Source organism: Pavona decussata, unplaced genomic scaffold, assembly GCF_977016875.1.
Source record: "Pavona decussata unplaced genomic scaffold, jaPavDecu1.1 SCAFFOLD_602, whole genome shotgun sequence".
Taxonomy (NCBI): Eukaryota; Metazoa; Cnidaria; class Anthozoa; order Scleractinia; family Agariciidae; genus Pavona; species Pavona decussata.
In genome coordinates, this window is record NW_028145860.1 from 4452543 (window position 1) to 4476351 (window position 23809).

General features: G+C 39.1%; 3 protein-coding genes across 5 annotated transcripts; 2 read left to right on the forward strand and 1 right to left on the reverse strand.

Annotated features, from left to right (window-relative positions):
* Nucleotides 1-1365: 1365 nt before the first annotated feature.
* Nucleotides 1366-11536, reverse strand: LOC146449518 (eukaryotic initiation factor 4A-I-like). The gene is made up of 12 exons (XM_085101241.1): nucleotides 11476-11536; nucleotides 11141-11213; nucleotides 10926-11005; nucleotides 10779-10831; nucleotides 9083-9222; nucleotides 8099-8264; nucleotides 5026-5135; nucleotides 4244-4387; nucleotides 3610-3747; nucleotides 3192-3281; nucleotides 2528-2607; nucleotides 1366-1974 (listed from the first exon to the last, which is right to left on the reverse strand). The coding sequence occupies exons 1-12, from the start codon at nucleotides 11502-11504 to the stop codon at nucleotides 1830-1832; spliced, it is 1248 nt and encodes a 415-aa protein (XP_084957367.1). The 5' UTR covers nucleotides 11505-11536; the 3' UTR covers nucleotides 1366-1829.
* A 556-nt stretch (nucleotides 11537-12092) lies between these two features.
* LOC146449519 (uncharacterized) lies at nucleotides 12093-17572 on the forward strand. Of its 3 annotated transcripts, none has more exons than XM_085101573.1 (3): nucleotides 12093-12514; nucleotides 12610-12822; nucleotides 16337-17572. In XM_085101573.1, the coding sequence occupies exons 2-3, from the start codon at nucleotides 12634-12636 to the stop codon at nucleotides 17072-17074; spliced, it is 927 nt and encodes a 308-aa protein (XP_084957699.1). In that variant the 5' UTR covers nucleotides 12093-12514; nucleotides 12610-12633; the 3' UTR covers nucleotides 17075-17572. The 3 variants fall into 3 exon arrangements, with proteins under 3 accessions (XP_084957699.1, XP_084957698.1, XP_084957700.1); XM_085101574.1 differs by lacking the exon at nucleotides 12093-12514 and adding an exon at nucleotides 13258-13383 and having other exon boundaries at nucleotides 12696-12822; XM_085101572.1 differs by having other exon boundaries at nucleotides 12093-12822.
* Nucleotides 17573-17770: 198 nt separating this feature from the next.
* LOC146449520 (uncharacterized) lies at nucleotides 17771-23791 on the forward strand. Its single transcript, XM_085101386.1, has 3 exons — nucleotides 17771-17926; nucleotides 19973-20038; nucleotides 20641-23791. The coding sequence occupies exons 1-3, from the start codon at nucleotides 17885-17887 to the stop codon at nucleotides 23287-23289; spliced, it is 2757 nt and encodes a 918-aa protein (XP_084957512.1). The 5' UTR covers nucleotides 17771-17884; the 3' UTR covers nucleotides 23290-23791.
* The last annotated feature ends 18 nt before the right edge of the window (nucleotides 23792-23809 follow it).

The window sequence follows — 23809 nt, forward strand, 5'->3', positions numbered from 1 at the left end:
GCGTGAGGGAGGGGACGGAGAAATTGGCATTAATTCAAACTGGTTGGCTGAAAGACAAGAAACTTGTCTATTTTTACTGTAACCGAAATGAAAACAATTTAGCTATCAACTGAAAAGAATAAACTCGTTTATTAATGAGCGCTTTGCTTCTTTTAGAAACCTAACTTGTTCCACACTATAAAGCACTGGAAGGGAAAAAAATGAACTGCAATTGTCTCCAAGAGTAGACTCTTGGGAAGATTGCTAAGTTTGCCTTGCCTTCACTTCCCTCCCTCCACCCTGTTGGAATCCAATATTGAACAGGAGATGGGGAAAACGACAAACAAAAGCGCAAGCAAACGTAAGCAATAAAAATTGCTATACCAGGCTTGTTTTCTAACCTTTTCAACAGAAATAGGCAAGGATTGTAGAAGTGAAGAAGAAAGTAAAACCATAGTTGCTCAATTAACGGTTAGGAGTTCATGTATGACCCCACCCTTTTCATGGGGTCATGCATGAACTCTTCTCCCAATTAACTATGGTAAAACGCAGAAGGAGTTCTGAAACAGGGTTGGTCTTTCACCACCGTAGAATGCAAGAGTGACGAAACTGAACATGACAGTTATATAAATGCTCGCAAAGCGGGATGCGAGCCGAAATGGCGGCTAAAACTGGGAGGAAATTCTAGTTGGAATTACCAAAAGGACGTAAAAGCAGCAATTTTGTAACAATCTTAATGAAGAGAACAAGACTTTTAAATAATTTGAAAGACATGTTTCGGCAACTCCTGTGCCATCGTCAGTTTACGGATGAAATGACGATTTACAAAAGTTTGCACTTTTATGGGAAGAGAATGAGGCTTTGGCTTGTTGTTGAAGTACAAGAAAAGACTACAAATCTGTCTTTTATCTACGTAAAAGGGGAACAATTCGAGAAATGGTTTGGTGATAACTAAATATAAACAATTAAATCGAACGACGTTTCTGAGTCGCCATGCGCTATGACACCATTTTCAAATTCAAAATGGTTAGAATCAAACGGGAACCATTTCGGTACAAGAAGGGCAGAGGCTCCCTGCTAGCCTGTCCCAGGCTTCTAGAGAGACGTGCAAAGGAGAGTGCAAGGTTTGACGAAAACGAGGGGGGGGGCCTTGCCCTCTCCTTCGCGTGAAGGAGAGTGCGAGGATTGACGAAAACGAGGGGGGAACTCGCCCTCTCCTTCGCGCGTCTCTCTAGGAGCCTGGAACAGGCTAGCTCCCTGCATGCAACTACAGTGAGTACCTCCACCTCGTGAGGACATTGCAGAGCAAATCAATATGTAAGTAGTCATCTGATTCAACAAGGGAAGGTATTTATGCAGAACAGCCACAAAAAAGAACTCAACGAATCATGTTTAAGAACATTGCTTTATTGACTAGGTGGGCATGACAGCATAACCTACCTACTCTCATGTCCATCCTACGTAAAATATTAAGAGCCAATAATGGTCAATGTACAAAGCTGATGGTAAACACATTACAACGACAGAAACAACAGCAGATGCCAAACCTCGAAGAAGCTAAATCTTTAAATACAAGTTCTTTATTTTTACCTAAAACTAGAATCACCTTGTGTTAGGTGTGGCATTTGCATTCTGTTATAGACGCTGTGTACAAACACACACAAAAATAATTTTTTTCAATATTCGTTGTAAACGCATACATTTTTATTTCTGACATATCCTGTGTAGGTATTCGCACTGTCCTGGTCAGTGCGATTTGACAACAATCATTGCTTTTTTTTGTGGTTTGATACTTTTGCAATTTTTCTTTGTTTTAGTGGACAATTGTTTGAATCTGCGAGCTAAAGTACTCAGATAAGATCAGCCACATTCATTGGCATTTCATCAATTGTTGTGTTGTAGAATGTTTCAATATCATGTAATGTACGAACATCTTCGTTGGTCACAAAGTTGATGGCCACACCTTTACGACCAAAACGGCCACCACGACCAATCCTGCAAACAGAGTTGTTTAAAGATTAGAAGCTGCTATGCAGTTCACTACTCAATAGTTCAGTCCTAAAATCAGCTGGAATAAGTAATCTAATGTTTTGTGACGTGACCATGCATTTTGGCAAAACTCGTCGCTTGGCATTCTTTATTTTCTCAAACAGAAGAGCAAGTAGCCATGGTGAATAAAACAAAGATAGGTTAGCCTTACAAATGATTTCCTAAGAAAACAGCAGCCCACCAGTTAAGATCTGTTTTGGCAGGTTTAAATGTCAACAACTTGCCAAATTATCTCTTATTAGCCTTTGGAGTACAAATCATTTTAAATTCTATTTGTGGTCAAAGTGAGTTTAGATTGTTCTTTTCTGATAGCTTTAAATTGAAAACAATCAAACACAAGATCACCAGGGCATGCAACAGCAAGATCTATAATTCTTAGTATCACATAGCCCCAAACAAGGCGTGATTTCTATTTAAGAGTTCATCAATACAACCCATGAATTGATATAACCTTTTCAAGAGAAAACACCCTTTGAAGAAAAACAACATGATTTCTTACCTGTGAATGTAGTTTTCACGGTTTCCAGGCAAGTCATAGTTGATAACCAAGGACACTTGTTGTACATCAATACCACGTGCCTGGATAAGACAAGACACTGTCAAGTTGAGGCTTCAGGCTCAAAATATTTGTTTGTATCATACATAACTTAATAAACACAGTGGTTTTCATAGTTCATCAGCCCTGATAGAAAAGTTCCTTCAAAATTTCATAATGAAAATCGTGGCAAGATTAACTCAGTAAAGCCCTCAAGATTCTACCAATATCTACCCTGATTCTCACCATGCTTTTTTTTTATTCAACAATAGAATGCTTACGATACATTATTAATAAAATAGAATGCTTACGATACATTACTAACAATATAAATCGGTTAGTGCATTACACATATTACAACGGATTCTCACCATGCTACACAATGGATGTACCGCATGTGAAATTAAGTACAAAGTCTTGGCCTTGTGGTTTGATCGCCATCCACAATTTTTTCTCTTACATGGCTTCTAATCAGAATAATCCATTGACATTTCACAAAAAGGCTCACAGAACATTAAGGACCGCATTAGGATGATGAAGATGGAAACACGACTTTTTGTTATTACTGGGAAGGCAACTTCGCATCCAAAAGACAATGTATCAAAGCAGAAAAAAGCACTGCACTTACCAACAAGTCTGTAGTGATGAGCACTCGACTGGAACCAGAGCGAAATTCTTTCATGATGACATCCCTCTCTTTCTGGTCCATGTCACCATGCTATAAAATGCAAGTGAACAACCTCAAATAAACTAGGCATCACTGCAGTAAAAAACATCATGCAAGTCTGAAAGAATCACTTAATGTCTGACTAATGGCACTCAACCATCTCAAAATACATTCACAGCAAGAGATTTTGGTGCCTGGAGTCAAATTTTCCCACTAACTTAACAATGGACCGCCTAAGAGGCTAGAAGAAAGAAGAACGAAATTCCCATTTAATTGTTCACAATCTAAGAGTGTTTATTTTGTTGTGACAGCCATTGTTTTTGCAGATGTAATTTCTATCTCAGACAAATCATTTAACACTGTATCAGCAGCAACATACCATAGCTGAGACTGTGAAGTCTTTTTCCAACATTTTCGTTGTAAGCCAGTCTACTTTCCTTCTTGTGTTTAAGAAAATCACAGCCTGGGTGATTGTTAATGTCTCATACAAATCACAGAGAGTCTCAAGTTTCCATTCCTAGAGAACAAAACACAGTTTAAAGGCCAGTTAAGATAAACCACTATTTCTGCTTCAATCAAGATAACAGATCAAATGTTGCACTTCTTTTTCAAGTTCTGCCACCATGTCCTACGAAGTCACTGAAGTTTGTTTCCTAAAACAAAATCATGACCAAGGAATTATAAAGATCCTTGTAACATAGCACCTTGAAGGCTTTGACTTGTCACGTTCGTGGACTTCTTTGCTTAGAAGTGTGCTATGCTTTGTTACTTGTGCCCGGTTTGACTACGCAGGACTGTTGTTAAGTTTTCAGATGTATGTTGCATCGAGCGTCTCACCCTTAACAATCTTGTTGCTTTGTCAGTTTAATTGAACCTACAACAGTCAAGGGTCTTTTGTGGGTATTTAGCCATAACAAGTGTCATGGGTTATGGCCCTTAATAACAGCTCTGCTGTGCAAGTAAAAGGTTAAATTGTCTGCAAAGTTGTTAGTGGTATGAAATCCAAAACCCACCTCTCTCTCCACGTGGATATAAAACTGCTTGATACCTTCAAGGGTTAACTCTTCTTTTTTAACTAGGATACGCACTGGATCACGCATAAACCTTTTGGTCACTTCTAACACATCAGCAGGCATTGTGGCTGAAAGCAAAATAACCTGGCGAGAGAATTAAAATAAAATTATTCACAAATATGTTTTGTACATGCAAATACGTGTATCATAAAATAACTATAATTAGATTTCAATCATTGTAGTATGGGAAAGATTTCTGTAAATGCATGAGGCGAGGATTAAAGAGGATAAAAAGTGTACTCAAATGTCTGTTTTGTCATGTCAGAACTTAAGCTTCTTTCTGACTACACACGATGACAACATTTACTTAAAATTTTCAATTTCCTTTTAATCATAATTAAGTGCAATTGAGCCTTAAAGTTGTATATGGACACTAGTTTATGAAGGGCAGTTCATTTGGTCCCCCCAAAATACAGATATCTCCATAAGTTGGACACAATTCTGTCCCTTCCATGTATCTATTCAACTAGAGGTCAGGCTATCTTACACTGTATGACCTAATACCCTTTTGAGGAAGCACAAACTCTGAATATTTAGAGCTGGAAATAACAACTGGCATTTGGACACATGTAACTAAAATGACTATTAGTTATTTGCTAATAGTCATTCTATTACATATGTTTGATGATGAAAACATTTGACCTAATTATATTGCTTGATCCTCTTGCTTTTGCACAGTTGGATTAAACTTGGAAATAGCCATGAATACAAAATTATCATACTTGAACTGAAGTAGGTAATTTCCGAAAAATGTCATAGATTTGATCCTTGAAGCCTCTTGATAACATTTCATCAGCTTCATCCAACACGAACATCTTGATATATTTGGGATCTGAAAAAAAGATTTTAAAAATAAAATTTTATTTTGTTATAAAAACTATCATTATTATTATTAATTTATTTTTCTATTTTGATCACGATAATAAATTATTATTGTAACAATCACAGTTTACCTGCACATGCTTCATAGAATGTACTTAATTAAATACAAGAAAGACCCTCACAGTTATTTACCCAACTTAAAGTGCACCTAACCCCAAATGTTTTTTTCTCTTAAATAAATCTTTGCACCTGTTCAAAACATATTACGCTATTTAGCTTCTTTTTCAACCAAATCTGGACTTTTTATAGGCTGTAAAAGTTACGAAATCTAGCCATCATCTGTCCCATGACCGAGCTAGTAAGGGGCATGGGTCTATTCCTTACTTGACGTCACAAACTGATTTGCATTGTTTTTAGTCTTTGTGAAAATGCATGCAAAGCAGTTTGTGACGTCATGTAAGGAATAGACCCATGCCCCTTACTAGCTCAGTCATGGGACAGATGATGGCTAGATTTTGTAACTTTTACAGCCTATAAAAAGTCAAGATTTGGTTGAAAAAAGGCGCAAAAAGGCTCAATGCGTTTCGAACTGGTGCAAAGATTTATTTAAGCAGAAAAAAATTGGGGGGTTAGGTGCACTTCAAGCAGTTGTGAAAAGAAAGCCCGCAAAAAAATTCAGGCTTGAGCAGGATTCAAACCCATGAACTCTGCGATGCTGGTCTTCGGACACTGCGAGGGTCTTCCTTCTATTGATGTTTCACCCACAGTTCAAATATATGTTTCATATATTCTTATTCATTTAAGGCAAGTAATCAATCTTTTTTTTTTCTTCGATGCCAATTGTTGCAGTAACATGCAAAGTACTAGCTATCTTGAATTTCTGCTTTTTTAAATAAATGTTAGCTTCCTTAAGTGGCTGAGATGTTGGAAATAGGACAGATGAAACACTTTCCAAGCTTAGGCCTCCGAGACATTACACAAAGCACAAATAACTTACTTTCTTTAAAGTATAAAAAAAGATGTTCTCATATGACAGGGGTCTGGCCTGACCTTTCTAATTTAAGTTTAGGAAGGCTAGGAACAGACATGAACAAGCACTGTAGAGGGCAAAACGATCTGACAACAACGAGAGCTGTAAGACAACAAAGCCAATTTGCTCATGGTGAGGACTGCTGGTTCTAGTTATTCAAGTTTGATTAAGCTAATCCTGGGTTAACATGAACTTTGATATGAATTAATTGCTAATCAGTAAAAGATTCTCCCAAAAGATTTTAGTCCCTTAAATTTGACTTAGACTTCTCTTTACAATAAGCTTAAAATTAGCATTTGAAAGGCATTTTTAACAAGCGAGTTGAAAACCTCGTTTAAGTTTTAATCTGGGATAAGGGTTAATCGGCTTTCGAAAAACTGGGCCCTGGATGATGATGCCTTGCATTTTACTTTCTTAATTACATTATTTTGGCCACATTTCCACATCACAAAAAAGCATGTTCCTTAGGAAACTTTGATGCAAGTTTCGCCGCATGTGTAGCTACCGCAAGAAACCGTGAGAGTCACAGCATTTGTTTATACTGTTATCGTTTTTTTCAAGTTGTTATTTGATTAAGAAAAGCCGGTAATTTATTTTAGGAATCGGCTTATTTAAGTAATGGTTTTCCGTAAGTAACGTTTTTAGTCTTTCATAGAACTATCTAGAAGTTTCTAGAAAGCGTAATTAAAATAGCGCGCGCTCTTGCCGATCACGACACGATCACGACAGGGCACGCGACAGCGCAAATTAAGTAAAAAGTCAAACTGTTTTAGTTTTTTCGTCACAAGTCACAAGTCGAAAGCAAGTTCAAGAAGTTAGTAAAAGTCCAAGTTAAGTTAAAGATTCAAGTGCAAGAAAGTTCAAGTTAAAGTCCACCAAGCTACAGTAGAAACTATCGTTTCAGTTATTCGAAGGCAGCACCAAGGTAAATATTTTCGCTGCTTTTGTTATTACGAGTTAATGTTTCAATTAGCGTACGCGTACTTAGCGACGCTTGTAACTTAAGTTTTGTTGCTTTGTATTGTTTTCTAATTTTCATTTATATTAACGCAAGTCAATGTCACTGTACTTAGCGTTTTCATTTAGTTGTTTTTATCCATTTGGGTAAACTGTAATTTTTACCTTTTGTTTAGCGTAGCAATTATTTTTCATCCGCGTAATCTTGTACAGTTGAGTAATTTGTAAACATTTTAACCCTTTTAACTTTCTTTTTATTTTCATGTTTTTGAGTTCGCCTTGTTCTGGGTTGATTTTGTAACACTATAGCAACAGGAACTGTCAACAACAACACATTGTTTTTAAGAACAGCGAGAGACCTTTGTATTTCTTTCTGTGTTTGCATTGATAGTTGGCCCCCCGTGGCGTTACAAGGTCAAATATTCCGCATTTTTTGGTCCTTAAACTAGGAAAAATGCACTATGTTGCCAGGCTGTAGCTTGAGAATTTAAGCTGGGAACCTTTTATTGCCCTCCACATCGATGGCAGGATATTTCACTACAATTGGCAGAATGTGGGTTGCATGCAATGAATGATTTGTTTTACAGGCAGATATGAACATGTCACATTTTTAACCTATTTTTCTTGCATTTAAGTACCTTGAGAGTACAAAGTTTACTAGAAATTACCAGAGAATGTTAAAGGTACTCCTTGAGACCTGCCAATGCCAGAAACCTCTTCAATTAAACATTGTATCTGGCGTCGTTTGTTTTCCAACATAGGCTATTCTCCTCTTGTACCGAGCGAGTAAAATTATCGTTCGCCGGCGAACAATAAATCGAATAAAAAATATTAAAAGGTTAATCTTTAGTTCTCACGGTGTTGAGAGATAAGTTGAAGTTAATTAAAGTCTGGAAACATCAGTAAAAGAGACTGTGTTCTTTGCGAATCGCTGGAGCGACAGCATGTAGCCAGTCTCATAATAATACCTTCTAAGACATACTTACCTAGATGTCTCCTACTTATCATGTCAAAAACTCGGCCTGGAGTACCAACGACAGTGTGAACCCCTTTATCTAAAACAACAATGTCTTCCTTGACATTGGTTCCGCCAATACAGGCATGGCACTTGGCATCCATGTAATCACCAAGGGCAATTACTACCTTTTGAATCTGTAAACACAACAAAAATTTTAAACGCAGTTAATACTTAACATTCTGGGCCAAAACTCTGTGAGGGCAACAAATAAAAGTTTACTCTAACTGAGGGTTAAAGTTCCAGTTTCATTTCAATGACCTTTTGTATCAAATTATTAACCTCGTAAATTATCAAAAAAATTTGTCATATTGAAGAGCTGTCATATGAAAATAGTACACAAGTTTTGATTGGTAGAAAATAGATCTCTTTATTATTAGTAGCAAGAAATGATTGATATAGGTTTATCACAAATTGACAGTCAAAGGTCGCACAGCATTGAAATCAGCAGTAAGCATCTTGTCGTAAAATATAATATAAGAGCTGTACCAGGAGACAGCAAGGATAGTATGGGATCTGATGTAAACAGCAATAAATACAACTTAAGGACGGTGCCTACTAACATCGAAGTATTTTTGTGCGATTTATGACTATGCAGGAAAAGCAGATCTTAGGAAGGCCTCCTGGAATCTAAAACGAAAATTGGGGGTAGCCACACATTTTTCAGAGATAATTAAGCAATAATATCTCTAAAAAGTGCCAAAATATGAAGCAATGTATGGGATTTTTTTCCTAAATTGAAGCTTAATTATCTCTGAAAAATGCATGGTTACCCCCAATTTTCTTTTGTGATACCAGAAGCGTTTGCTAAGTTGTGCTTTCTCTGCATAGTTTTAAACCGCGCAAAAATATTCCTGTATTAGCAGGCGCCACCCCTAGGAAACCCGAGTATCTCTAGATGCGCAGAACGTATGCGCAGTAACAATAGTAGGCATCGTCCTTAAATATACTATACCTGCTGAGCCAACTCTCTGGTCGGGGCCAAGACAAGAGCTTGGCATCCGGTTAGAGACACATCAATTTTCTCAAGGATTGCGATTGAGAATGTAGCAGTTTTCCCAGTACCAGACTGAGCTTGTGCAATGACATCAAATCCTGAAAAAATCCATTGCCATTCATGTTAAATAAAAAACATTCTCTGTTTCCAAACTTTTAACTTGTGGTGGAAAGAGAATCTCTGAGTTTCTGAGAGGGTAACATTTGATCACATTTGTGTGAGTGTTGTACTACAATGCTTACCAGTACATGCAGTTTTGAAACGTAATCGTAATCCTGCTTCAGTCGTCAATGCATTAGGCGCTGAGCAACTATTGGTTAGCTTCCTTCGGATTTCAACTTTCCCCTACTCTCACTTAGGGATAGCTGTCAAGGGAAACTCTCTTGTTCTCTTGACATATCCAAGCTTCAAATGATAAAATTTCCCCAAGGTAATTTACCTGAGGTAAAGTCGGTCACACTTACAAAATCCTGTTTCTGTAGGGGAACTGGCAATAAGTCAAGTCTGCAGTGTGACCATGGCTAAAAAGTGTTTATTGTGTTGTTTGTGTCCTTATGCTACTACTGTTTATCAAAGAACAAAAAAGCAAAAGAGTGAAGTCAAAAAATGTGGTCTCATGAGAAGCTCTATGCATGTAAAGGGAGCTCTCTCATGACCCATCAGGGAAGATACCCCTTCTACCTTCTGTGTAAACTGGCGTTTAGATACAACTGTTTCGACAAAGGTTGTCCCAAAAAAGCGTAAAAGCGTATGTGACAATGCCGAAAGGTAGTCTGGGAAATACCCAATCAATTTCAATAAAAGCTCAAAATCCATAATGCCTCGACCATACAGCGAAGACTTGAGCACTGGCGCTGGCACTTCTAGGAGTGTACAACTGGGCCAATTAGATCTGCCCATGGCACTAATAGGATTTAATCTTTGGGTGTGATCCTGATCAGGATCAATGATCCAAGATTACGCAAATCATGATGCATCAAAGGAACTGAGGAATCCAATCTGGGCAAGGATTCCTCGGTTCCTTTGATGCACCATGATCCAAGTGATCTTGGATTATTGGTCCTGATCTGGATCATCTCAAAGGAAATCTGCACCCTTTGTTTTTGGAACGATTTCATGCATATATATGTGGACAGAAGGACTAACTGAATGAAAAATAAAAACAATAAAAAATGGATTTGTGTAGATAGGGTCTTAGAATATTGCAATTGCCCAAGGGCTGATTTTCTTTCTGGTCACAGAACTTGCATCCAGGCCTAGTGTATAGCTAATATTATGTTACTATAATGTCTGTATGGGATTTATGCATAAATTGTCTAAAGTAACTGGGATATACTGACAAAGATATTATCCAAAATCAAGTAACTATTTCCAACATTCACGCTATCTGTTGCCGTTTTTCGCAAGTGGCAACGTCATCATTCAAGTATCACTGTAAATTTCTACCCCAAACAAGAAGTTTCGCGCGAGGCTTCAGAAAGCAAGAAGAAATGTCACTATTTTGCCAGAAAACGTCGCCTGAAATAGATAGGTACTTAAAAGATGCTAACTATAACAGAATGCTGGCCAGTGACACTCCGTAAGCTATTCATTGAAATAATTTATTGTTAAGGGATTCTTTCAAATGTAGAAAGAAAGTTTAAAATTCACCAACCTTTACAACAAGGCATGATTGCTCTCTGTTGAATTGCCGAAGGTTTTTCAAACCTGTAATCATCAAAACATGGTATAACAATATTAAATCCCTGTCTGATCTCATTCAATGAACTTCGTTCATATTCAATTGAACTTGTCCACTCACCCGTACGCATAGATGCCTCGAAGTAACGTCTCTTTCAAGGCCATATCGTCAAAATTGTCCACAACGTCATCCCAGTTAGACTGTGTTAAAGAAAAAGTAGACGAGAACCCATTTAAAAATACACGTAACTACTCTCACATTTATTTTAAGCTGAATACACCCGAGAGGAAATTTCAAGAAATTTTCAACTCAAGTTATCAGGTTTTTAAACGAACCTCGATATCCAAATCAGGCTCCATTCCTTGTGGGCCATTTTTCTCGTCTTTACTCCGTTCGGAGTCAGGTTTTCTATGGAAAAACATCAAGCATCAAGTCAAACGAATTACCACACTCTCCCCTTAGAAATGCTCAATAGCCGACTGAAACACGTGGTTCAAGATGGCGGACACGAGAGACAAATCGCTCTTTAAGACACAATTTTCTCTCTCAAAAATAAGTCGTACACCAACCTCGATGGTACAAAATAACAGCCTAGGCGTAGCTTAACATAATGTTCTATGCATGAGAATATTTTCGAAGTTAAATGAGACAAATAAAGCATAATACCGACCTTGAATCACTATAAGAATCGTAAGACATGTCGCATGAACTAAGCAGCGGGAAAAGGAAGAAAATTTGCCAAGAGCCGGCATATAGGGGGGTGAATGAATTGCTAAATTACCACCCCATTTACGTCACCCAACTTCCGGAAACTACTGGATGGCTATAAAAATTGGAATTTTTTTCTATTTTTTTTTATTTTTCTGTATATTTCAAAGATTTCCTTTGTGGAAAAGAACATGAAACGCATGATATAAGATTTCATTCGTAAATTTATTCATTCAGCCAAAATACTTTTCTGCAAATAAGGACTTGAAATTTTTTACATACCTTCATCATACTTCTACCGGTTTTTGTTGTTGTTCAGTTAGTGTATTTATTTATATATATTTACATCGCTTTTATCTTTACGACGAAAAACACTCATCTTTCGGCAGCAATAACAACAACAGCATTTGACAAGTACGAAAATTATAATCATCTTTAGGCGGTGAGTATAGTCCCGAAAAGGGCTGTTTGATATCATAATTTATGTACCTTATAACATGACTTACTCATGACTTACTTATGACTAACTTATGATATGACTTCTGGTTTCAAGCCATTTACAACAACATTTTACTCGGATTGGACATGATTTTTATTTCAATACAAACCAATCACAAAAGGCGCAAATATTCCATAAAGTGTATCCGATCAGCTGACAAATTCTGGAATTCTCTCAGCTCCGCCATCTAAAAGTAAAACGTGGGGTATGGACACCAGCTGGAGAAATTTTGACCTTGTATGGAATAACATTCGGTAATACTGTAAAATCATCAACTTTCACGTAACTAAAATGAGGCTGATATGCAGCATGCAAGAAACAAACAAAACATTGGCATCCACGGCTTAATAACAGAACTGAAACGCCAAACATGGTGGAAATTTTATTAATCCGAAAGTCAGATGTTGATAGCATGACCGGAAACAGTTTGTGATGTGTTTCGGTCACACAAGGATAAAGTTAGCCAGATTTGGCTCGAATTTAAAACATTTTATTAAGTACGGTTAGTATAAATATTAGATACTTAGTGGAGTTCATATACACATCCTCGCCTTGTAAAGATCGAGAACTTAACTTACCTTGAAATTTCTAGCAGAGGGTGACTGACAAACTGAAGACGAAATGGAAGTGATTGGAAAAGGGGGAATCTTCAGCACCATGGGAAAAAAACAGCCGGCAAGTTGGAAAATAAAATTCGGCAAAGGAAACGAATTAAGGAAGAGGATTATTAGCGTGAGCGGAGCGAACAGTGCAAAACAACGGCAAGAAAATTTGCTGACACTGCGGGCCAACAATAGAAGTCAACCTCAGGTAGGTCCGCGCTATTTCAAGAATACTGATCGGTATTTAGAATTGTAAAAGGACCTGATACGCCGGAACACTTCAGTTTATTTTTCCGGGCACGCTTAAAAACAATGATATTTTTGTTAGAGTTTAATTGTTCTAACGTTGAAAACAATTTAAAGCTTTTCCTGCATGAGATTGTCCTGATCTATAGTTGATTAAATTTTCTTTTGGGTTGCGGTGTTTTTTCGAGGGCGATACCGCGTATCTATAATGGTGCTTTGTGGCTATCCTTTGGCGGCGTTGACCTGCTGGCCTGATATGGAAAGAATCTACTGTGTGTTATTTTTACTGGCTGATTTAAATACGAAAGACTGGAGTTACTTAGGCATTTCACTGGATAAACAGTTCACTAAGCCGTACATCTTTGGTTAAACAAGAACTTTTGTTTGACTTCACTAGACGGAAAGGCAGCAAAGACTTTACAAAACCTGAGCAACTAGAAGTGACTGTTAAGTTGGAACGTCAATGCACTGAGCAAAAATGCCTAATCGGCGGAACAAAAACGGGTTAAAAGAGAAAAAAGAGGTACGGCACAGAATTACAGTACAAGGCCATGTCAACCCAATAGTTAAGCGTGGATTTTACTAGCGACGAAAGCATAGGCGCAATCACAAGCACAAGCTGAAGAGCTTTATATTGCTTGCCCTTGTGCTTATGCTTGCGTCGAGGCCGTTTTCACGGTGAAATTCGTACTCTTTATTGCGCTTGTGCTTGCGACTGTTTGCGTCGCTAGTAAAAACCAGGCTTTAGCTAGTCCATTCCTCACTGTGAGAGGGATTGTGAGGTCAATGTCTAAATAACTGGAGGCAAAATGCACGCCTGATTACAATAATAGTTTTGTTATGCTGGTTGTACTTAGTTTCATTTTTTTTATTGAGGTGGTCATTACTCGGAGCGTACCACTCCCTATTCCAGTCCTGCCCGCCCCCCGCTCTGTCACGAATGACAAAGAGCGGGGGAGGGGGGGACAGGGCTGGACTAACCACTGCCGTACTAAGCAAGGGATTATTTTACCGAATCGGTATCATTGAGATAGGTTTTAAATTATTTTTTTCCACGAAAGGTTTAATTCCGCAGTTGTACACTCCTGGTAAGCTCCTTAGGCCAAATTCACCAAGCTTTCCTAATCTAAGTTTAGCCTCCCTCGCAAACGTTTTAGCTCGTCACGCAAACTTTCCTCCTCAACGAACGACTGCTGAAACGACGGGCACATTTCTTTCCTATTGTTAGCAAACATCAGCCGGAGTCCGCGTGAAAATTACTGGAAAGCCAATCGGCGTTAGTTATTGTGTAATAAAAAGCCAATCGTAAGCTGCGTTTTATTGCGTGAGCCAAAAGAGCGTCTGCGAGGAAGGCTGTCCTAAGTTTTTAAAAGATGTATTCCGGCTGAGTATCGTTTCTGAACAATAGGCTATTCTTATGTTAACAATAGTCTATTGTGAAGAAACAATACTAAAGATATATCTAACTTAAGGGGAGTTCGTAAAATCTGTCCCCTGGCCCCTGAATGGTAAGTGACAAACTTAGTATTTTGTTGAGAAATTGGCCCGGTGCGTGTCAGTCAACGTTGTAGGGAAATGAAGTACGATGACTTAACATTCACGAATTTGTCTTTGTAAAAAATGACGCACGGCGATCAAGAATACGTCGAAAACAGATTGATCAAGTTGCTTTTAAAATTATATGTTCCTGTGTCAAAGAAATAAACTCATATAATAGTAATAGTAACAGTTTATTAAGATCAAGAGAGGATCAAGGGGTTAAGATCCACTTCAAGGATAAAAATACAATGGATTTACATAGAAATAAAGAAAAATGCAAAAATACGAGAAAGGTACAACTTCAAAATCTACTAAAAGTTAAAAGATGTGCCGTATCTTGTTAACATTTAAGGCGGAGTGCTCTTGGAACAAAGCCATTTCTGTAGCGTTCCTTTCAAGAGAAGGATCATTATTCATGTTTTATAGGTAAAGTTATCATATCTTTACCAAAACGGTCTTTTTCCTAATAGTTTTGATGAAATGTCTTTACTTCACTCTGGCGTGCACTCATATAACACTGGAACTAAGAGTTCCTTCCGTCTGCCTTACTGTAGAACAAATGTAAGGAAGTTTGAACTCTGTTTTCAAGGACCTAAATTAACATTATATAATTCTGAGGCTCAGAATGCTCCTAGTTTTGCTGTTTTCACTTCTAAACTTAGGTTTCTCTCTTAATATAGAAACATGTTACTTCTTTAGGTGTACCTTAAGTGTGCTTTTTTCTTTTTCTCCAGTTTTTTTCCTATTCTTTTGTTTTTCCTCTTCACCTTTTATTCTAATGATAATTTTCGTCTATTAGAAATATTCATATATTAAGATGGATAGTCCTGCCGATGACAGACTTATTAAGGCGGCTCGATAGGCCAAAAATCGCCAAAAATTGTATTTTTGGAAACCTATATTTTTGGGTTGTTTATCTTTTGTACCTTTCTGAAAAACCCATTTTCTGCCTTTTTCTGTCTTACTGAGACACTTCTAGACCCTCGGAAATGGGTGTGGTTATTACAATGGGTGGCAAATGAATCAGTGAAACCTGCTTAATACAGTGATAAAGTTGAACTGACTTGATGTTATAAAAGAGTGTTGAGAATTACATTGTCAAACTGACCATTTTTAGACTATCGAGCCACCTTAAATTATTTTTTAACATTAGAATTTTCCAAGGTAGCCCGTTACATAAGCCTTATTGGCTTCCACGGGCTACCTTGCCTCGTTAATGTTTAATTTGTTAATGCTGTATTTCTCTCACGCAGTCGTTTTTAGGAGACTCGTATTACCTCCTCCCCAAAACGACTCGTGGCACGCTATACACTCTGTTTTTTTTATAAGAACCTTTTTTTTAAGAACGTCGAGTTTGAGACTAACCAAAATTTTAAGAACGTATTAAGAACATTCCTCAGGCTGAGAGTCTATTAAGAACGTTTTTATTTTGCTAATCTGTATACAAAATCAAGGTAACAAATGTAAATTAACCAAAATACTTAAGGGCATGTTTTGTATAACATTAACAATGGTGACAGACATCTCGGTTTATCATAATCAGCAGTTCTTGATACCATATATCAGCAGGCAATGCACTTTGATAGGTTTCCTGGTCGCGTCCGGTGATTTACTTAAGTACGTGTAGTGTATACCATGTAATTTAAGAACATCTTAAGAACGTTTTCAGCCTCAAATTGCAAAAAAAATATAAGAACGTTCAGCTTCAGCTCCAAAATTAGGCGTTCTTATAAAAAAAAAAACAGAGTGTATTTGTGTGTGTGAGGCAATCAATAAACTTAAATGAACTATGTGTTCTCTTGTGCCTGAGGATGCAATCATGGTGAGAACCCTGATATATACTAGTATACTGGAGTATAGAGGACTCAGTAAAAATTAAAGTGAATGAATAGTAGAAACCTTCCACTTATAATTAAACAAGGCTCTTTTCTTTTCAGCAAGGACAGGGAAAAATCGTGAGCATAGGAGAACATCTGGAAAAGATGAAAGATACGCCCCTTTGCAGCTTTGAGGCAAAACTACTTTTCAAGGATTATTCTGTGAGCGTCAGAAGAACGTGTCAGGGAAGGGAACTGGTACGATTTTCCTTCGCGTTGGATGCAGAGAAAGGCAAGATTAAAATGAAAATCCACAAGAGTCGCCTCATTGCCGCTGTCTGTGCATTCGTCCCTCCACAAGTGAAAAGCGGAATGAAGCTGATTCTTGCTGCCATGGAGAACATTCAACTGGGAAAACAAGCCGCTATCATCAACATTTTCTGTACCATTTTCAAGGTATTGACAACTGAGAAGCCAGGGAAAAAAGCAGATGACGTCACTCATCATGACGTGGTCGTCGATGACAAAATTTCAATGGAAGAAGCATACTATAAAGGGTTTTTCACAGCGCTTTCAACGCTTGATCTTAAAATAAGATTGAGTTCCTTGAATGTAGAAGTGGATATCAGGAAAAGGGACGTTTTGGCCGGTATAAGAAGGAAGACAGTGATCCTAGACGCAGAGAAAGCTTTACAATTCAAGGAGCCCCGTACTATTTTCAGACGAGCCCAAGTTCAGTCAGCCTTGTCAGCTCTCCAAGGTTGGGTGGTTACTACTTTGAGTAAAGATTTGAGTGTGTGGAAATTTGTTCCTCAAGTTATGAAAAAAATGTCAGAAACTTTCTGTGGAAAAAACTAAAAAACCTTGAAAGGGAACTGATTTTGAATGTAGCCAAAGTTCAAAGAAAAAGCACATTTGCTCCAAAGGCTTTCTTCAATTTATTATATAAACGTGCTAAACTGACCAATCGTAGCGAATGCAACGATAGAAACTAACTATAAGTATTAACAAACCTTGCTCATTTTGTCAGTAAAGAGCGGGTACTTTATGTATATAGAGTTATATGTCAATTCAGTTCAAAGCTGGATATTATTTAACAGTTATTAAAAAACTGGATCACTGCCACGTAATTCCAGAAATTTGATTAGCTTATCGATCATGGGATATCATCCATTACACCATACCTTCAGAGAAATCATCGAGGGGCTGCTGTCAGTTGCGTGACTGTAGCCGAAACTTACAGGAAGTCCACTTTTCTGAGAAACCCTAGTCTGTGAACGCAGACGTATTTCCGGCGCGACAGCCGGATGTATGTCTGCGTTCGCAGTAGGGAAACCCGGAATTAGCTTCCGTTTAGAAAAGATCAGTGATTGGAACCCGTAGGCGTGAAGAGTTTGATTATCCCATATTCCCGAATCTCGCCCGTAAAAAGACTCAATCACGAAAATTGTGCACCTTCTTTGATTGTACCACTAGTCCCATAGGAGTTCACACCAGTTCCGGTCCCCTGTACGGGCCTAAGTCACAGACGCTCTTTCCGCTCGTCACGCAAGATGAAAGAGAAAACTGATTGCATTTCTCAGAAAGTCACATGCTATCGACCAACAAACTATCAGCTATCAGACTGAATTTACCATTCTTGTTTGAGCATTGGTGGGATTCATAGTCATGTGTCTCAAGAAATACCTCTGCTGTTTCTTTAAAAAGAAGGTAGGTGGCAGGGATTCTCTGCTTATCATTAAGTAATTTAAAACAGTTTTACACCAGACGCCATTGCTTTAAACTCGGGTTCACCTTCACGAAGCGGAAGTGAATTGATCATGAATTTCGTTTATGCGTTGCTTTTTTCTGCTTGTTGATCATGACGGCTTTTGGGTTTAAATCGATTATAACTACACCTCGCTCGAACCATCTCACCAGCATTAAATTCTGCCCCCAAATCCTGCAAAATCGAAGTGCATCCTACTGAGATCTACTGAACCTCATTCCATTTATTAAAAGTTTATACCCAATTTTGTAACCTGTTCTCTCGGGCCAAGACCGTCCGAAACCAAAAGAGTCAGCATTGAAAGACTGAGATGGTAAGCTATGGGTTTGAGGGTTCACTTTGGTTTCTGAAAAACCATTAGTGGATGGAATCAATAAAGTTGTATTGTATTGTATTGTATTGTATTGTATAGCCCTTTGCTTTTCGGCTAAATTAATTAATGTCCACAGGAATCTCTATAGCCTCCCTTTATAGACTAAACTAGGCCTGTTCCAGATCAGACGCCGCTCCACTCATCAGGCATGCATGTGCCGAACTTGACCTAATTCTCTGGTGCGACTTGAGAGCGATGACTGATTCAGACGGCGTAGTTTCTGCCGTAGGCTAATTCACCAATCCTTGCAGAAAAGAAGTAAACAATTCACCTAATACAATACACAATACAAAAACCGTGGACGACCCTGCTAGTAGTCAACGTTGGATCTCGGTTAAACTTGATAAAATCCAAGGACTACTGATTGTACTGATCACTTCTGCAAAGCCGATACAATGGGTAAATGTTCCGGCTGGCCAGACCAGCCTTCTTCAGGTTTGGAATGTTACTAAATTACAAATGGCACAATTGCAATATTATATAAATGGAAAATGTCGCAACACACATATTAAGCGAGGAGCGGAAATGACGTGAAATAATATTGTAAAAGAATAGGGAGATTACAATTCATCGCATAGCCTGTGTACACCTGCCCCCTCCCCTCAGGAAAAATTGGAAGTGAGTGAGGCTATTCATCGCGTCGGTTTAAACTATCGGGTTCAAATGTCATAGCTTTGTCTATCAAATGCGTCTCCCTGGCTTTTCGGATTTACACGGAAACACAAAATCAGGAATTCTGCACAAACATGTGGCTGATCTGGTTTAGTTACCACTAAAATTGTCATACAATAAGAAAAAATTAAACTTTATCGGTATTTTTGACTTTTTCCGATGATTTTAGCCTCAAAAGACCGGTGCCAAAACAATTCCCAAGACCTAGCAAGCTGAAAGCCTAAAGACGAGACGCGCGAGACGTAGCCAGCGATAGTCTAACCTGCAAGCAAGCCCTCCAACTGGGGTGTCACGCGAGATATATATTTGGGGCGCGCGCGCGAGCCGTGGCGAAAGAAGCAAACCAGAAGCGAATCATGAGATCACGAGAGCATTGGCCGCCGCCCCAATCCTATCGCTGTTAGTTTCTTTTCCCCACTCCCCCCCCCCCTCCTCCCCTCCGGCGTCGAGGCCATTCCAAGGAGTTTTCAGTTGCACTGTTTTCACTCATATGTATCTGAGAGTAAAATCAGAGGAGTAATGTGTCCGATGTCATGAGCTGTAAAATCTAACACATACATGGCATATGATGAAGGGTAGAGTAGTGCAAATACAAATCTTCCGAATGCAGGAGACGCACACACGAACACGAACCGCCTAACTTTATAAATTGAATTGGGACTTTCTTTTTCTGGAACTCTTGTTATCTTGATGCATCCACCTGAAGTCATTTCAAATAAAAGTAAATGACACACGAACGTCTTGTAGCCCCTCAGTTAGACTGCGAGCTCGAAAATAAACGGCGAAAAATGCAAAAAGAAAGAAACTGAGCTAGCACGATTTTCGAGTCTCGCGCGCGGCTCGCGCGCCCCTCGAATATCAGGGACTATTCACAGTCTACCCCTTGGCGGAGGATGAAAAGCAGCGAGTCAAACCTGTTTTTCATGTTTCTTATTTCTTTTAGAGTCCAGACGAAACAGACAAAGAACCTGATGAAAGGGATCCACTGCTTGGGAGGAGTGGAACTAAGGTCAGTAAAAAGGGTTTGTTTGAGTGGTAAACCGTGCAGTATCTCACTGAACAAAGCCCTGACGAATAACGTTCATAATATAGATCCAGCTTCTAACACTTCCCTTCGGCGACAGTTACTTATATAATGTAAATATCTTCATGTGACCCCTTTGTGAGGCTTCCTCTTGCAACCGTCTTCTCAGCTCCTCCTGGTTGGCTGTCAGTGCTAGTGCTTGAATTGACAGCGAAAGAGATGTTCAACTATTCAAGTACTCCGACAGCTTTTATCGCGGAAAAAGAAATGTTTGAAACTATTTTTACATGTGAACTTCTACAAAGATTTGGGAAACCTAGAAGCACAAACGTACTCCAATAACGAGTGGAGGCATTTCGATTCCTTTTCAACAACTCGGGTGAGGACGGGGAGGAGACTGTGCAGAACGAGGGAAAATGAAATGAAACTAAAGAAGTAAACAGCGGTTGTTTGTTGTTGTCTCTAAGGATTGATTAATTTTCCCCAGTGCTGTTTGGTTGCGAAATGTCCCAAGTCGTTTATAGTTGTTGTGTTTTATTTGTCCCTGCATCCCCCATCTAAGCATTTATTACTGTGTTCCTTCTCAGAAGCCATTGCAAAGTCCAGTGCGAAAAGTTGGAAGACAGTCTCCAAATGAATCTGATTTCGATGAAAACAGCGTCGATACTCCTCACACTGCTCCAAATACGGAATCTCAACCGGAAGATGTACCCGAAGTGCGGATTGAACACCCTGCAAAACCTCCGACAAAAGAGCCCGCTTCAAAGTCATCAGACGAATCCAAAGGAGCTCGAGCTGAAGGTCCTGATGAAAAGAAAAGTCAAGTCCTTGACTTCAAAAAGTTTGATATTCCCGAGCTTGACTGTATCTTTAGTGATTTCAAAACAACCTTCGACCCTTTCGTTCAAAACCGTCAAGACCTGGAAAAGAGCGAAGACTCGTTCAAGAAAGCTGTGCAGTCGCTAGGCGACATCCACCCACACGCCAGGATCAGTGAATATCTAGCCGCTTTGAAGACGAGACTGAAAGATGAAGGCATTATAATCAAGATTAAAGAGGGTGCACTGACTGTCTACAAGGAAGGAGAAGCAATTGTAAAGGGGATTTCCGATGCGGTTTCTGCCATCAATGCCATGCTCAAGCTGGGGAAAGATTTGAAGGAGATGCCGCTGACTATTGAAAAAGGAAGCACGGACGCTGTTGACCGAGCAGAAGACCTGGACGTGAAGGGAATTCTGAAAAAGGAGTTCAAGAGTTTCTGGGATTTTAGAAAAATCCCTGGATTGATGAAAGCATTCAAGAATAACGTGGATCAAATCAAAAGAGCTCCTAAAATGGTGAGGGACTTTTACAACAAGACGAAAGAGATCATTTTAGAAATCTATCGTGCCTTTGCTGACGAGGAAGATAAAAAGAAGATGGAAGAAGAGATGGCTGCAGACGAAGGAGACACGAAGAAAGAGAAAGGAGCGACCGGCAAAAACGAGTCAACCAAGGAGAAGGAAAAAGACGAATTTCATGAAAAGCTGAATTTCCATTCAGTGGGGCTCGCTGATATCGATAACGTGTTCACCTCTCTTGCGTCTGCGATCAATCCGTTCGTGGAAACGCGCGAGCGCCTCCAGGCCGCGCGAGAATCCTTCGAGAACGTCGTGAAAAAGATCTGCAACTTCGACGGGAAGAAGGAGCTGAAAGATTACATCAGAGAATTGAAGAAGGATGCAAAGGAAGGAAACATTACGATCTACATCGATGAAGTGGATGGAGAAATAAAGGTGAAATCTATTGAAGGCGTCAAACCTCCCAAGCCTTACCGTGACGCAGTGCAAGCGCTCAAGAACATAAAGTCATCCGGGAAAGAGGCTGTGGAGTTGGAGCCGCACGTGCAGCATGGGATTGAAAACTGCGTGGATAGAATAAAGCAGATTGATCCGCAACGCGACTTCCACAGTCTGCTCAAGAAGAAGACGGATGTATTCACCCTACCCGGCAAGATTAAGAAGTTCAACGACAATCGCAAAAAGGCTCAAGAAATTCCGGGTATTGTAAAGGAGTTCTGCCTGTATGTGAATGGTGTTCTGAAGGATATCTTAGAAGGGCTGACAGGGGAAGAGGAGGTGGACCCAGTAAAAAAGAAAGGAGAAGAAGATGGCGAAAAAGACGACGATGGTGAAAAAAAAGACGCGGACAACGACAAAAATGGCGGGGGTGGCGACATAAAAGGCGAAGGCAGTAATGTAAGAGAGGAAGACAAAGACCAAAGTGGATCTGATTTCGATGAAAACAGCGTCGATACGCCTCACACTGATCCAAATACGGAATCTCAGCCGGAAGATGTACCCGAAGTGCGGATTGAACACCCTGCAAAACCTCCGACAAAAGAGCCCGCTTCAAAGTCATCAGACGAATCCAAAGGAGCTCGAGCTGAAGGTACTGATGAAAAGCTGAATTTCCAATCAGTGGGGCTCGCTGATATCGATAACGTGTTCACCTCTCTTGCGTCTGCGATCAATCCGTTCGTGGAAACGCGCGAGCGCCTCCAGGCCGCGCGAGAATCCTTCGAGAACGTCGTGAAAAAGATCTGCAACTTCGACGGGAAGAAGGAGCTGAAAGATTACATCAGAGAATTGAAGAAGGATGCAAAGGAAGGAAACATAACGATCTACATCGATGAAGTGGATGGAGAAATAAAGGTGAAATCCATTGAAGGCGTCAAACCTCCCAAGCCTTACCGTGACGCAGTGCAAGCGCTCAAGAACATAAAGTCATCCGGGAAAGAGGCTGTGGAGTTGGAGCCGCACGTGCAGCATGGGATTGAAAACTGCGTGGATAGAATAAAGCAGATTGATCCGCAACGCGACTTCCACAGTCTGCTCAAGAAGAAGACGGATGTATTCACCCTACCCGGCAAGATTAAGAAGTTCAACGACAATCGCAAAAAGGCTCAAGAAATTCCGGGTATTGTAAAGGAGTTCTGCCTGTATGTGAATGGTGTTCTGAAGGATATCTTAGAAGGGCTGACAGGGGAAGAGGAAGTGGACCCAGTAAAGAAGAAAGGAGAAAAAGATGGCGAAAAAGACGACGATGGTGGAAAAGGAGACGCGGACAACGACAAAAATGGGAAGGGTGGCGACATAAAAGGCGAAGGCAGTAATGACCAAAGTGCAGGACAAAACGATGACGCCATGAAAACAGACAACGATTCCGGCGGAGATACCAAGGAGAGCAAATCTTAGAAGAGAACATTTTAAGGAACGTCATTCCACTGCGTGCTGAAAGAAAATAGCTACGCAGTGATGAACCAAATATCGCTTTCATCAGTAATCTTACATAAAAAGGGCCAATTATTTTGTTAGTTTCTATTTTAGTCAGTTGCTCATCTGACCAAAGATATAATGACTATCTCAAAAACATTGTAACGAGTGAAATGGAAAGAATTAATGAACATCACAATTTCTCATTTGAACAAAATTTATAGGGTAGAGAATGTCCGTGAAATAGATGATAATGCGACAGTATAAACCTGACCACTGTTCCTAGGATTTCATTAAAACGCTTACTTTGTTATTATTATTAATATTATTATTATTATTATTATTATTATTATTATTATTATTATTATTTATTTATTATTATTATTATTATTGTTATTATTATTATTATTATTATTATTACTAGTTTTGATTTTTTAATATTTTTGTTATAATTTGGAAACACATCCTTAATTTTGCAAACGTGTGTTGGTTTACCTTTGCT